This window comes from Orycteropus afer, unplaced genomic scaffold (assembly GCF_000298275.1).
Source record: "Orycteropus afer afer isolate SDZICR_OR568_19922 unplaced genomic scaffold, OryAfe1.0 scaffold00032, whole genome shotgun sequence".
Classification (NCBI taxonomy): Eukaryota; Metazoa; Chordata; class Mammalia; order Tubulidentata; family Orycteropodidae; genus Orycteropus; species Orycteropus afer.
This window is the reverse complement of record NW_006921619.1, coordinates 6,496,027-6,512,082: the sequence shown is the minus strand read 5'-3', so window position 1 is coordinate 6,512,082 and position 16,056 is coordinate 6,496,027. Positions and strand designations below refer to the sequence as shown.

At 48.1% G+C, this 16,056-nt stretch overlaps 2 protein-coding genes across 2 annotated transcripts in view; one reads left to right on the top strand and one right to left on the bottom strand.

Annotated features, from left to right (window-relative positions):
• The window catches only part of LOC103192871 (endothelin-converting enzyme 2), a 38,988-nt gene that overhangs the window by 14,735 nt on the left and 8,197 nt on the right, over nucleotides 1–16,056 (bottom strand). The gene's annotated exons all lie outside the window — the stretch shown is intronic.
• On the top strand, nucleotides 14,823–15,966 carry CAMK2N2 (calcium/calmodulin dependent protein kinase II inhibitor 2). The gene is made up of 2 exons (XM_007935935.2): nucleotides 14,823–14,991; nucleotides 15,896–15,966. The coding sequence occupies exons 1-2, from the start codon at nucleotides 14,823–14,825 to the stop codon at nucleotides 15,964–15,966; spliced, it is 240 nt and encodes a 79-aa protein (XP_007934126.1).

Below are 16,056 nucleotides of genomic sequence, written 5' to 3'. Positions count from 1 at the left end.
ACGTTCATGGTGGAGTTGCGGCGGGCGGCGCCCTAGGGCTCCGGGCAGCTGGCCTTCGCCCCGGCCCCCGCCCTGGTCCCTCCACCGCCCGCCATCACAGCTGCTGCCGCAGCCCCTAGCTCGGTCTCCGCAGCCCCGGCCTGGCTGACTGCCTCCGCCCCCCGCGGCGCCGCACCCGGGGTGGGGGCGGCTGGGGAGGGGGAGGAGCGCCTGAGGCTCCCCGCCCGCAGCCCAGCGCCGGGACCTCGGCTCCCAGCGCCCGCGGCCGCCCTGCTGGGCTGCGCTCAACCTACCGCCCAGCTGGAGCGAGCTGCCCTCCAGAAACGCCGGAGGCCCCACTCCTCTTCATGGCCAGCCCCCATCTCAGCAGCGCTCTCAGACAAGCCACCCAGAGTTTAAATTCCCTTGACCCAGGCCCAGGCCCAAACCCTGCCAATATTCCAAATTGCCATGTCTCCTGCACTCGCTTTAAACACCTTTGAGAAATTATGCCTCATGAAAAACTTCACTCAGCAGTCAACGCAGACCCTCTTTCAGCCAGCACACAGGCAGTTCACCCACTGCTAAAAGGGTGTGGGGTCGGCATCTTCTGACCTCTAGCTTCACAAGAGGAAGACAGAATCACCATCAGCAGCCCAAGGCTTACTCCTATAAGGCCAGACATGATGTCACCCTTCAGCCTTTGACCCATTCCCACACCAAACTTCCCTCCCACGGCACTCGCTATTTCTCTGCTGGTTCTATAATTCGTTGCAAAGGCCACACAACTCACAGATGATACTCACGATTGTGGGCTTATTAGAGAAGTAACAGGCTACAATTCAGCTTCAGGAACACGCTCAGGATACAATTCTTCCATTAGGACAGTCACCCCTCTGCTGTGCCCTCAGAAATGCCTCTCTGGCCCTTGGCCTCTTGGCCTGGCCTCTGTCTGCTTGGGCAAGTGTTACAAAGCTCTTTTAGTTCTGCCATAAGTACATCTAGGTACAGCCCACTCCACCAGGAAGCCTCCTACCCAAAGGCACACAGCTTTCTCCCTCTGTGGGCCAGAAAGCCTGCTGCTCTGTCTCAAGCCTCTTGGTTCCACTGCCACCATCTCTCTGCCAGGTGTATCTCTGCCAGGTGTCTCTGCCAAGGAGGTCCAGTGCAGGGATCTCGGGTCCAAGGATGCACTCTACTTCACTTCTAGCTCTTCTCTCTTGATGGGAGTGAGATCTCCCTTTCTGTCTCTGTTGTTGTTGTTATGTGCCCTTGAGTAGGCCCCGACTCATAGCGACCCCTCCTTGGGTTTCCAAGGCAGTATCACTAGGGAAGTAGGATTGCCCAACCTTCCTTCTGAGGAGTGGCTAGTGGGTTTGAACCGCCAGCCGTCTGGTTAGCAGGCAAGTGTCTTAGCCACTATGCTACCAGAGCTCCCTTTCTATCTCTAGGAAGGCTCATTCCAAGCCTGGCAGAGTGACAAAACTAACTAATCCCAGCAACATTCTACACACCTTATTTGCATAGTCTCACCCAGTAATCCAGTGAGAGTTACAAAGACTATGGCTAGGAAAGCCATACAAAGTAATTCACTGCACCGCACCCACATACAAGGTGCCCACATCATAGCCACACAGAGAGCACATAGACCGAAAGTGGACAGGCAGATACACACTCCAGCACACAGTTCACACACACATACACACAAGATATTTACAGAATGTACACACTGCAAACTCACAAGAAATGTATACATACACAGCACCCCATAGAGCTAACACACAAGGTACAAATCTTCCGTACTCCACAATACACACACAAAGTACACTGGCATTTACAGCGCGTGCGCGCACACACACACACACACAGCCCACACTGACTTCGCTTTTGCATGTTGCTTCAAGACCGCCACTTTTACTCTCCAAGATAATTGTTGTCATCAGAGCATCTCACCAAAGGAGGGTTACAGATGGTGACAAATTGGCAGGGAAAAAAACAGCCATGTACAGATATTTAAAGAAAAGACGTGCTAACACTTCTAACTTGGGAAAGCAAATCGTTCCATTTGGGAGATTTACAGCGGCGGGGGGTGTGAGAAAAAAAACACACCAAGCAATATTTAACTGAAAGGCAATGGTGTGGCATCCATGCATCTGCCTTCCATATTGTTATTCCTTAATCAGGCCTGGGACTGTTGCATTCTGGTGCATGGGAGAGTGAAGTATCCTTCTCCCACCCTCCCCAACAGAGTACCGAATCAACTTGAGAAGGCTTGCAGTAGTAACCAATACATAATCCATTCCTTGACACCCCCCTCAGATATTTTGCTGCAGGTAGTTCTAACATAGAACACTCTTGTGGCTGAGGAATGGGTGGATAATGAATGGATCAGTCTCAGAAATGATTTGCTTTTATTGGTATTTTTCATCCCAAAGTTGGAGGATCTCAAATACAAGACAGTAAGGATGAAAGGTTCTAGATTCAGCCCCTGTGTCCAGATTCAGTTTCCATATTTGTAAAATGGAAACCAGACAGACTTACTTTAAAGGATTGATGTGAGGATTAAATGAAACAATACTTGTAAAGTGCTTTAGGCCAGTGCCTGAAACATAATGGGCACTCAATGTGTTAGCCATCATCATCATCATCATCATCATCATCATTAAATACACAGAGGTAGAAATGAGAATTGCAAGGCTGAAGGAAGCCTGTTTTATTTCTCAGATGGTAGAGTAGGCCCATGAGTTCCAGGTCAGTTAGGGGTTCTTTGAGCAAGGAGTTTTCATATCCAATCATCCTCAGGTCTGCAGCAGCAAGACCTTGGGAAATCCACTTTGACACATCTCTGGAACATGTTTGACATGTTTTCTCTGGTCACAAGGTAACACCAAAGCATTCACCTTCCACCAATGGCAGCAGGGCCCATCCTGCCCCAAGGGAAACGTCACCATGATATGGACTTATGAGTGAACCCAAAGCTACTGCATCAGGACTGCCTGGCAACAGTCTCATTAGAAACAGTCTCATAGCTATCACAACACCACACTAGAAATTACAAGCTCTTATGCAGCACAATACTTTGTGCCAACCACTGTGTTAGGGGCTTTACATTTTGTACTGATTTACCCTCATGACACTATTATGAAGCCATTTTACAGATAAAGACACTGAGGCATAGACAGGCTAAGAGTCATACTTCTAGAGCTGGGATTCAAACCTAGGCAGTCTGGCAGAACAGTTTGGCAATTTAATTAGAAAGGAGGCTAGACTTCCTTCTAAGAAAGTCTACTTCTAGGAAATTATCCTAGGAAATAATTATTAACCACAGAATGTTTGCTCAAATTAACCTTTGATGCATAACTAATTTAGCAAGTTAAAATAACAAACATTTATAATTTCTTATATTCATGGGTTGATTAAATGGTTCTTTAGGTCTGGTCCAGCTAGCCCCTAGACCAAGGGCTGAATGGTGTAGGATAGCTTCACTTACATGTTTGGGCCTTAGTTGGGATGGCTGGGGACTCTCTCTGTGTGCTCTCTCCTTTTCTAGTAGGCTAGTCCAGGTTTCATCATATGGTGGTCTCAGGATTCCCAATTGCAAAACAGAGGGCAAGCCCCAGTGTGGAAACACTTTCCAAGCCTCTACTTGCAACACATCTGCTAGTATTGCCATTGGCCAAAGTAAATCACATGATCAAGCTCAGCTTCAGGGATGGAGAAATAAACTCTACTCCCTGATTGGAGGAACTGCAAAACGGTGTGGCCATTTAAAAAATTTAAACGCAGGACATTTGTTTATCATAGCGCTACAGTAATGGGTCACTTAACATCCATGATACATTTTGTAAAATAGGACATTATGTAATTTGGATGTTGTGGGAAATCCATGTTATATATTTGTTGTTGTTGTTGTTATGTGCTGTCGAGTCAGCCCCAACTCATAGCGACCCCTCCTTGGGTTTCCGAGGCAGTATCACTACCGAAGTAGGATTGCCCAACCTTCCTTCCGAGGAGTGGCTGGTGGGTTTGAACCACCAGCCTTCTGGTTAGCAGTCAAGTGCTTTAGCCACTATGCTACCAGAGCTCCCATGTTATATATAGGCAGTCCTTAATTAAGAAGGAGATTTGTTCCTAAGTCTGTCTTTGAGTTGAATTTGTATGTAAGCCAAAATAGTTAGGTACATTTCATATCTAATGTCAGTCAGTCAATGTTTGTCTTATACCCTTTTATGCAATAAAAACATCAAAGAAACACTTCCAGATACACTAAGAAATCTTTCACACAATAACACAATGATAATAATGTTTGATACACATGACAAAGTAGCACCCTTTTGTTATCATGGACCACTGCATGTACCTTGATGTTTTAATAGGCTTTACAGAGGTTGGGACCACAGATATATATGGACGGGTGCAAAAAGGACTTGGAGGCAACCTCCTCTGACTTCCTCTCACTTCACAAGAGAGAAACAGAATCACCATCAGCAGCCCAAGGTTTATTCCTATGAAGCCAGACATGCTGCCACCTTCCAGCCTTTTTACCAACTTCTGACATCAACCGTCCCTCCCACAGCACTCACTGCTCCTCTGCTGGGTTCAATAATTCCTTGCAATGATCACACAGAACTCACAGACAATACTCATAATTATGGGGTTTATTAGGGAAGCAAGGGGCTACAACTCAGGTTCAGGAACATGCTCAGGATACAATTCTTCCATCAGGACAGTCTCCTCTCTGCTGTGCCCTCAGGCACACCTCTCTTTGGCCCTTGACCTCTTGGCCTGGCCTCTGCCTTGCTTGGGCAAGTATTACAAATCTCTTTTAGCTCTGCTGATAGGTACACCTAGGTGTACCCCACTCCATCAGCAAGCCTCCTGCCCAAGGGCACTGAGCTTTCTTGCTCCATGGGCCACTTCAGCCTATTGCTCTGTCTCATGCCTCTTGGTTCCACTGCGACTATTTCTTTGCCAAGCATCTCTCTCTGCTGGGCATCTCTCTGTGCTGGGGTATCTCTGCCAAGGAGGTCCAGTGCAGGGATCTTGGGTCCGAGGATGCACTCTACTTCACCTCCACCTCTTCTCTCAGGATGGCAGTGAAGTCCCTTCTCTGCTTTTAAGAGGGCTCATTTTAAGCCTGGCAGAGTGACAAAACTAACCAATCCCAACATCAGAGTTTTACACACCTTATTTGTACCCAAGTAATCCAATGGGAGTTACAAAGACTATGGCTAGAAAAGCCATACCAAATAATTCACTGCACCACAGTGAGATATTGCCCATATGATGTTATGAAGCACATGACTATTTGTAACACCAAAAAGAGTAAGGAGAAATTCAATGTCCAAGAGTACTTGTTGGATAAATCAAACATCCATACAATGAGATTCTATTCAATATCTAGAAAAAATGAAATAGAAGAATTGATTCTATGGGGAAACGTCCTGTACAAAGTTAAGAGGGTGTATCCCAAGTCTTATTTTTGTAAAGCAAAAAATATAAAAGCATATGTAAGAAAAAGAGAGTGGAAGGACATACAGCAAAATATTAATATGAATATATCTAATGATGGATTACTTTTACTTTATTCTTTATACTTTTCTGTGTAATAACAGCTAACATTTCTCTTATGCAGCATTTATTTTAGCATTTTGTGCATGGTAATTTATTTAATTAATCCTCGTAATGACTCTATAAGATAGATTCTACCAGTGTCACTGTCCCTATTACACAGATGAGGAACCTGAGACACAGAGAAACTTAATATCTTACCCAAAGTCATACAGCAGTTAGAACACAGAGTACTGATTTGAACCTAAACTCTATGCTCTTAACCACTACATTATTCCTTTTACTGAGTCAACTGATTCATCTGGAGCCAGAGTGGAATGTTTGGTGAATGGACTGTATCTGCACAAATAATTCATTTTAGAAGGGTCAGCACAAGGCCATTCCTATGAGGCAGAAGTTAAAGATGTCCCAAATGCCCAACTTTTCCAAAATGCCATACCATTCCATCATCTCTAACATCAACTACTCCTTCCCTCAGTACTTCCCCTCCTGTCTTAGGATTCCATAATTCATTGCAACATCTCATAGAACTCATGAACTGCCAGGGAAATGGTTCACATGGTTGTGCAGGCTGTTGTTGTTAGGTTCCATTGAGTTAGTTCTGACTCATAGTGACCCTTTGTACAAGAGAACAAAACACTGCCCAGTCTTGTGCCATCCTCACAATCTTTGCTATGCTTGGGCCTATCATTGTAGCCACTGTGTCAATCTATCTTGTTGAGAGTCTTCCCTCATGATATTCTTCTCTGGGAGGCTGCCAAGTCCCAAATCTGTGGGTCAGGCTTCAGTCTGGAGGATTCTCCTCACTCACATAGTTGCAGGGGTCAATGAACCCAAATCAGCAGGTCAGAGGACAGGCTGCTGGTTCACAAAGCTGCAGAAGCTGGTGAATCAGGTCAGACAATAGGCTGCTGGATCAAGTCCCAAGAACTGGAGGTCAGATGAAAATGAGCCAGATGCAAGATCCAGAGCAAGAGAGAGAGCTTTGCCAGAACATTCAAATATAGTGGATGTAGGAGCTCTGGTAGCATAGTGGCTAAGACACTTGCCTGCTAACCAGACGGCTGGCGGTTCAAACCCACCAGCCACTCCTCGGAAGGAAGGTTGGGCAATCCTACTTCCATAGTGATACTGCCTCGGAAACCCAAGGAGGGGTCGCTATGAGTCGGGTTTGACTCCATGGCACATGACAACAACAACAACCGGTCATACCCTCAAGGAAACTAAAGGTGGTAGCTTGAGTCACACCCTGTAGCAGGGTGGTGATTCAAGATACATCTCACCCTAATCATGTCTCATTAACATAACACACAGCTCACTCCAAAATGGGACCATAATCACAGATATACCAAACCAAAACCAAACCCACTGCCATCGAGTTGGATCCGACTCATAGCGACCCCTCCTTGGGTTTCCGAGGCAGTATCACTATGGAAGTAGTTGGCCAACCTTCCTTCCAAGGAGTGGCTGGTGGGTTTGAACCACCAGCCTTCTGGTAAGCAGTCAAATGCCTTAGGCACTATGCCACCAGAGTTCCCAAACCACAGGTATAGAAGTTAGGATTTACAGTATATCACAAAAAAGAGGACTATGGCTAAAGGGACATATTAAATAATTCCCTCCACTGTGCTATCATTGATTTCAAACCTTAAAAAAAAATTCATGAAAATCTTTTTATTGTAAATGCAATATACTCTAGAGGTAAACAGAGTTATAGATGAAATTCTTCTGCCACGATCCCGGTACCATCCCCAGTTGTTGTTAGTCACCACTGAATTGCCTGACTCATGGCAACCTTATATATGAGAATGAAACTTTTATAAGGATTATCTCAGTTTATTTTCATAGTTGTTGTTGTTAGGTGCCATCAAGTCAGTTCCAACTTACAGTGACCCCATGAACAATAGAATGAAATGCTGCCCAGTCCTGTGCCATCCTCACAATCCTTGCCATGTTTGAACCCATTTTTGCGGCCACTGTGTCAGTCCATCCCATGGAGGATTTTCCTCATTTTTGCTGACCCTCTGCTTTACCAAACAAGGTATCTTTTCTTAGCAAGTGAGCTTTCCTGATGTGTTCAAAGTAAGTGAGCTGAAGTCTTGCCAGCCTTACTTCTCAAGAATATTCTGGTTCTATTTCTTCTAAGACTGATTTTTTTATTCTTCTGGTAACAACAACAACAAAAACCCCGCACTACTATCAAGTCCATTCTGACTCATAGCAAGCCCCATTGGGTTTCTAAGGCTGTAAATCTTTATGGAAGCAGACATATTGTAGACTTGAGTAGCTGGTGGGTTTGAACTACCACCCTTTTGGTTAGCAGCCAAATGCCTTAACCATTACACCACCAGAACTCCTTCAATTTCTCTGGTAGTCCATGGTATATCCAATATTCTTCACTCACATCACAATTCAAATATAGCAATTCCTCTTCAGTCTTCCTTTTTCATTGTCCAGCTTTTGAATGCATGAGATTGAAAAGTCCATGGCTTGGTGCAGTGCAGTGAATTACTTGGTATGGCTTTTCTAGCCTAGTTTTTGTAACTCCCCCGGGATTACTGGGTGGGACCATGCAAATAAAGTATGTAGAATTTTGTCACTCTGCCAGGCTTAAAATGAGCCCTCCTAGAGGCAGAGAAGGGATCTCCCTGCTTTCAAGAGAGAAGGGCTGGAGATGAAGTGGAGCACATCCTTGGACCTGAGATCCCTGCGCTGGACCGCCTTGGCTGAGAGAGACACCCTAGTGGAGAGATGCTCCACTGGAGAGATGCTTCAGGGAAGATACGTGGCAATGGAACCAAGAAGCCTGAGACAGAGCGGCAGGCTTACCTGGCCCATAGAGGCAGAGGCCAAGCCAAGAGGCCAAGGGCCAGAAGGGTGTGTCTGAGGGCACAGTAGAGGGGAGACTGTCCTGTCAAAGAAGTGTATCCTGAGTGTGTTCCTGAACCTGAATTATAACCTGTTACTTCCCTAATAAACCCCATAATCATGAGTATTGTCTGTGACTTCTGTGTGGCCATTGAAACGAATTATTGAACCCAGCAGAGAAGTAGTGAGTGCCGTGGAGGGACGGTTGGTGTCAGAATTGGTACAAGGCTGGAGGGTGGCGGCATGTCTGGCCTCATAGGAGTAAGCCTTGGGCTGCTGATGGGATAAGCAGGTTTTTTTTTTTTTTTTTTCCTGTAGATTTGCCCGGTGCTATATGTCTGATTTTTTTTTTCACTATTGTTTCCGTGGACACTAATTGTTGATCCAAATAGAATGAAATCATTGACAACTTCAATTTTCTTCATTTATCATGATGTTATTTATCAGTCTGGTTGTGAGGATTTTAGTTTTCTTCACATTCAGGTATAATCCATACTGAAGACTCAGTCTTTAGCATTCTCAGATGTAACCACTATGAGCAGTTTAGTATGCTTTCTTCCAGATCAGTCTTTTACATGTATTTACATACACAAATACATTATATATATGCATATGTGTATGCATGTATTATGGTATGTGCATACACCTTATTCACATGTATGAAATCATACTCTATACTTCTAATTTAGGAACTCTGGTAGCATAGTGCCTAAGGCACTTGACTGCTAACCAGAAGGCTGGTGGTTCAAACCCACAAGCCACTACTCGGAAGGAAAGTTAGGCAATCTACTTCTGCAGTAATACTGCCTCGGAAATCCAAGGAGGGGTCGCTATAAGTCGGGGCCGACTAGACGGCATGTAACAACAACAACAACTTCTAATTTGGTGACCTGTTGGCAGGCCTTGGAGATATTGCCACAAGAGTCCACATGTATCTGCCTCATTCATTTTGTGATTTATTAGCCTCTGTTGAATAGAATGAGGCCTGGAAATGTCCTCATGGTGTGGGCTGCCTATGAGTGGACAGGGTAGGAGCGAAGGCCCTCAGAGGGGGCTTAAGGAAGGCTATATAGTCTTCAAAGGAGCTCTGGTGGTGTAGTAAGACATTTGGCTGCTAACCAGAAGGTCAACAGTTCAGACCCACCAGCTACCCTGCAGGAGGAAGATGTAGCAATCTACTCCTGAAAAGATATACACAGCCTTAGAAACCCAGTGAGGGTCGCCATGAGTCAGAATAGACTCGATAGCAGTGGGTTTGGTTTTTCTTTATTTTATACAGTCTTCAAGGAGCCCTGGTGGTGCAGTGGTTAACTGCTAGGCTGCTAACCAAAAGGCTGGCACTCAGAACACACCAACAGCTCCATGGCAGAAAGATGTGGCAATCTGCTTCTGTAAAGATTCCAAAAACCAAACCAAACTCACTGCTGTCAAGTTGGATCTGACTCATAGTGACCCCTCCTTGGGTTTCCGAGACAGTATCACTATGGAAGTAGATTGCTCAATCTTCCTTCTGGGGAGTGGCTGGTGGGACCACCAGGCTTCTGGTTAGCAGTCAAATGCCTTAGGTAGTAGGCCACCAGAGTTCCTCTGTAAAGATTACAGCCCTGGAAACCCTATGGGGCAATCTGTCCTGTAGGGTTGTTGTGAATAGGAATTGACTCAATGGCAATGTTTTTTGTTTGTTTTACACAGTCTTCTGTGAAGAAACATGGTCATGAGAGATAATAGTAAAAAGATGACTTAAAGCATTTGCAATGAGTCTACAGTTTCCACTTGAATAAAAGCATCACAAAGGCATATCACTACTAACCAGAAGGCTGGCGGTTCAAACCCACCAGCCACTCCTCGGAAGGAAGGTTGGGCAATCTACCTCCCTAGTGACACTGCCTCAGAAACCCAAGGAGGGGTCGCTCTCAGTCGGATCTGACTCCATGACAGTGAGTTTGGTTTTTTTAATACTCAATTATCAAAAGGTATACAGGCAGTCCCTGATTTATGGTAAATTCAAATTATAATGAACCACACTTAAGACCATCCTTTTTTTTTTTTTTTTTTGTATATCTTATTGTTAGTAATAAGTACTACACATAATGTTGCAAAATGTAATTTTCTGATGTTCACTCACATTCAATTTTATGATTTACTGTTCAAAATACTGCCTTATAGATTTAGTTTCCTAAACTAAATCAGGGAGCTCTGGTAGCATAGTGGCTAAGACACTTGCCTGCTAACCAGACGGCTGGCGGTTCAAACCCACCAGCCACTCCTCGGAAGGAAGGTTGGGCAATCCTACTTCCGTAGTGATACTGCCTCGGAAACCCAAGGAGGGGTCGCTATGAGTCGGGGCCGACTCGACGGCACATAACAACAACAACAACAACAAACTAAATCAAAGGCTTCCACTGCTTGAAAACATGGACCCAAATGCTGATCACTTTGCTAAAGCTGATAGGCAAATCTGGGAAGCAGTGAGATGTTACCATGAAATATATGAAGAAAAACAGAAAAGGACCATACACATAACTCTTACTAATTTTATGACTAGCTATGTCATCCTCATTCCCAGGGATAATCCAGATGATCCAGAACCTTCCACAAGTGGAGTTATTACTGCTACTGACAAAATGCTAACATCCAACTTTTCTTCATCTCTGGAGTAAATTTTTATGATTTGTGCATTCTTAAATATATGTATATGTATAAAAATATATCTTAAGTTTATATGTAACATTTCCAAACCATAAAGATAAATAAAGATTGGATTTATAAAGGAACTGATAATAAAAGGGAATAATAATGAAAACTAAAAAAAAAAAAAAAATTAAAAACGTGGTATTTGACTTATGTGAGAACTCAGAACAGTACCCTGTCCTAAGTTGAGGACTACCTGTATTATTTTGTTTAGAATATATTGATCAAATCCATTAGGTTTAGAGGGCTTTCAGTTGAGAAACTCAGTGCATAGTCACAAAACTCTGAACAAACTGTCTTTCCCTTTAGCTGTGAAAATGAATTTTCTTCTCATGGGCAGGGATGCAGAACATCAGAACTTTAAGTAGAGGATCAGAATTTAAAGGACTTCCCCCATGTTTCTGCAGTGTAGCTGACATATTATTGTCTTTGTAGTTTTGAGCTTAGGTCTTTTGCTTTATCTATGATCCAGCACGCACACCAGGGACAGGAAAAAAATAATTTAAGAGAGCCTTCCCAATGAATTCAGTGTTCAATTGTTATTCCTCCAATCTCCCTTACTCTGGGGAGAGAAAAGGGAATTGTTTCACTCCCCTCTCCCCAGTGCTCTCATCTCATTCTTGCCAAGAACCCTGACCGCCACTGCTTTAGCACTTCCAGTGAGGGGGCCTCTCTTCAACACCTACACAACCCACTTCACCGCAGGACAACTCTAACAGTTTGTCTGTCCCTGTACCTTTTCCTCCTGATCCTACATGTATCCTTTTCAGCCACTCAGAGCACATAAGCTCACTTGACCCCTTGATAACTAACTAACTCACTGCCGTTGAGTCATTTTCCAACTCAGCAGCCCTCCTTGGGTTTTCAAGGTGGTATCTCTACAGAAGTAGATTACTTAATCTTCCTTCTGAGGAGTGGCTGGTGGGTTTGAAGTGCCAGCCTTCTGGTTAGCAGTCAAATGCCTTGGGCATCCTGGCAGGAAAGTACTACCAGGACTCTCATGTTACAGATGAGAAAGTATTCACTGTGTTGCCAGAGCAGGCACACAGCACTTTTGCCCATTGCTCTTGAGTTGATGCTGACTCATGGTGATCCCACATATTAGTTTTCTTGCCTGTAATCTTTACAGAAGCAGATCGCCAAGTCTTTTCTCCTGAAGAGCCGCTGAGTGGGTTTGAATCATCAACCTTTCAGTCAGTAGCTGAATGTAAACCGTTTATGCCTCCCAGGGACCTCGGTACACAGTAGGTGATCCACAAATAGTTGCTGCCCAGGGAATTAGCAGCCACTAATGTTCAGCAGGAGTGTGAGGGGAATTACCCTCATTATTTCATTTCAAAACAGTCCTTTATGTGGATTTTATCATCTCCATCCTTCAGACAAGGACATGGAGGCTCAGAGAGGTATGCATATCATGCAAACACACAGGAAAAAGAGGAAAGATATCTATCAAAGGTTTTCTGTGATTTTCCTAAAAATGTGTATGTATACCTGAACTAATTTTTAAAAATCAGAATTATGGGCCTTTCAGTTCAACGCAGCACAGAAGGTGGTGCAGCCAGGCTTGGAACCCATTGCTGGACAACTCCAGGGGAGGGGGTTAGAATTTCCTGGTCACTCTCCTACTGGCCCTAAGCTTTTGTCTCTCTTCCAGGTCTTTGGCTCCTCTCATCCCAGAGACAGAGATACAGAGGAAGATGTGACAGGGATGAACCCTCAGGCCTGGGCCTCCCATGAGGCTTACCCCAAGACCTCCTCTGGCACTCCTTCCCTTCCTTAGTTCCTTGAGGACAGCTACCATTGCTTTCGCTTCTGTGCCTCTGTGTCCCTGGGCCTAACACAAAACCAAAAAAACCAAACTCACTGTCGTGGAGTCGGATCCTACTCATAGCGACCCCCCCTTGTGTTTCCAAGGCAGTATCACTACGGAAGTAGATTGCCTCATCTTCCTTCCAAGGAGTGGCTGGTGGGTTTGAACCATCAGCCTTCTGGTTAGCAGTCAAGTGCCTTAGGCACTTCGCTACCAGAGCTCCCAGGCCTAACACTAGGTAAGGAATTTTGGGAGAAAGGAAACTGAACATCAGCGCAGGCATGCGAGTTGGACGACAGAGTCTGAGTTCGAGCTCTAGGCAGCTTCCACAGTGGTGTGATCTGGCAGGAAGAAGCGTGGAAAGCACTTCAGAGACAGTGGAGCCCCTGTTCCAGGGGTGTGGACTTAGCGAATAGGATGATTATTATCCTTATCAGCGCCGTCATCACTGTCGCCCAGTGTGAGACAAACTCCTCCCCTTCCCCCAAGGCCGGGGATTGCGCAAGAGCCTTGCGAACTCGAAAGCAGGTGACGCCGCCGCTGACGGCTAGTATGTGTGTGGGGTGTCTGAAGAGATGGGGGCGGGAGAAGGGGAGCGAGAAGAGGGCAAGTTCCTGTTGGTGCCAGGAGGACCGTCACGTGATTCTCGCATTGAGGGCGGGGGTGGAGCCCTCTCTCTGGACACACACCTGCGCGCTCCGCGTCCTCAGGCGCTCCGGGCTTCTGGGAGTTAACCTCAGCCAGGGCGCCCCCAGCGATGCTGCCATTCATTCCCCCTACACTGCACTGGCGGCCCGGGTCTCCAGGGCCTGGGAGGGGTGCAGCGTGCATTAGGCGCCTTCAGCCCTACTGTAGGGGCCAGTATCTGGGAGGTCTGTCCTGATGCGTGCTGGGCGGGCTCAGTTATCAGAACCCCTTCTAGGAGAGAACGAGATACACAGAAACTCAGGAGACATAGCTACAGGAGCCAGGCGAGGACATAGAAATACAGAAAGGCAGAGATACTTAGAGACAGGTGTAGACAGAGACTATGACACACAGAAAAAGGTATGGGACACAGAGAGGAGATACAATCAGACACATAGAGATAGACTGACATAGAGAGAGACACTTAAAACCTCGATGAAAGCCAGGGTCAGTTTAAGACAAAATAGTTGGATACAAGAGCGCGCCAACAGCTGGGGGACTAGCCATTGGCTTGAGCTCTTCCCGCGCTCTGCGGGTTCGTGAAGTATCCAGCTCCTCAGCCACCTAGTTTCCTGTGTTCCCCCTTAGAGGGCCGGCCCGGTTCCCGCCTTCCAGCCCGGCACTCGCCCCAGTTCTGGGTCTCCACTGCAGGCCCTCCTCGCTCGCCTCTCCCAGCCTCGGTGCGGGACACTCCTCTTGCCTCCTGGGTGCAGGCCTCGCTCCTGTTCCCCTTGGTTTTGCCTTTCTCTGCCACAACCCGCCTCCGCTTCCTAGTACCGGCGCTCAGTTCCCGCGCTCGCCATTTCCCGCCACTCCCGCCACTGTGCGGGATCCTCCCTCTGCGGCCCCGCCCCTCCGGGAGAACTGGGCTCGCTCGGGCCCGGGTCTCCGCCTCTCCCTCCTGCCTGCGCAGCCCCGCCCCCGCCGCGCCCCTCCCTCCCCGCTCTGCCGCAGTCGGGCGCTCATCGTCATTCCGCTCTCGCCGCCGCCTCCACCCCCGCCCCCCGCGCACCGCCCCCGTCCGGTCCCCGCCGCCGCCGCCTGCCCAGCGGCCCGGGAGGCGGAGGCGCGGGGGAGGAGGCCGCGCTTGGCTTCGCAGCCCCGGATGCTGCATGACTTCATCCTTCCGCCGGCTCCCCCGCTGAGCTAGGGCAGGTCCGGCACCTAGCCCGCCACCTGCCACCCGCTACAGTCTAGCGCCCGCCCCGTGCCCACCATGTCGGAGATACTACCCTATAGCGAGGACAAGATGGGCCGTTTCGGCGCCGACTCGGAAGGCTCCGATCTCTCCTTCAGCTGCCGCCTGCAGGACACCAACTCATTCTTCGCGGGCAACCAGGCCAAACGACCCCCCAAGCTGGGCCAGATCGGCCGAGCCAAGCGAGGTACGGGACCGGGGCCCGGAGTCGCCGCCTGACCCAGAAACCCACCTCTGGGCGCCTCACGCCTGCGGTTCCCCTCCGAGCGCCCGCAGCTCCTGCCGCAGCCCAGCGCAGCCAGCAGCTCCTCCGGCCCCGGGCGTGTGTTGAGGGGGGGGGGTGTCCCCGCTACAGTGTTGTGTCCCGCTTCCCCTCTCCGGGAACGCAGTGCCCCGGATTCGACGCTTGCCACCTCTGTAACCAGAGCCTTGGGACCAGGGCGAGGGGGAGGGGCCGGTCGGGGCATTTGGGGCTGCCTGAAAGCGGGGACGCAGGGCGACAGGCCGGTTCTTCTGTATCAAACACTAAGTCAGGGAATGCTACAAAGAACCTTCGGGTGGGGAGAGGCGTCCAATTGGAGAGCGGGCAAGGAGGCTGGGGATTCGGTTGTCTTGGTTGTTTGCGTGGGGAGGGGGCTCTGTTAGTGCCGAGATCTAAGAGGGTTTCAAGCGACAAGAATCGGATAGAGAAAGGGTTGGACTAGCTGGAGATTCCGTTTCAGCGGAAGCGAAGAGGTGGGTTCTCTTGAAATGAGGGTTGAAGAGGGGGGATCCTATGAGTATAAGGTTTTTATTGAGCTGATGGCGGAGGGTTCAGGCGTCAGGGAGATTTGGACTGGGAGGTTGAATGGCGGGAGCCTTTGGAAGAGGGGTGTTCCATTCTAGGGAGGGGAGGAGGTCTGTGGGAGCGAGGCTTGGCAGCAGGTTGAGTCGGCAGGACAGTTGGAATGAGGAGAGCATTCCGTAGCACCGGGGCCCAAGGGGCGTCGCTGGGTCCACTGGCAGGAGCTGCGCGGGGTGCGAGGACGCAGGGCCCACTGTCGCCGCCGCCCCCCGAGGCCGCGCGGCTGACGCGCTTTCTCCCTGCGCAGTGGTGATCGAGGATGACCGGATAGACGACGTGCTGAAGGGGATGGGGGAGAAGCCACCGTCCGGAGTGTAGACGCGCCGGCTCGGGCGGCAGGCTCCGGGCCCAGCCCCGCAGCGGGCAGGAGCGCGGGCCGGTGATGCGGCTGCCGGCGACACCCGCTCC

Bases quoted from the DNA above. Each gene is read 5' to 3' on its own strand.
- CAMK2N2 (XM_007935935.2), top strand. From the start codon at position 14,823: ATGTCGGAGATACTACCCTATAGCGAGGACAAGATGGGCCGTTTCGGC. The intron at 14,992-15,895 runs GTACGGGACCGG...CTCCCTGCGCAG, and splicing joins GATCGGCCGAGCCAAGCGAG to TGGTGATCGAGGATGACCGG.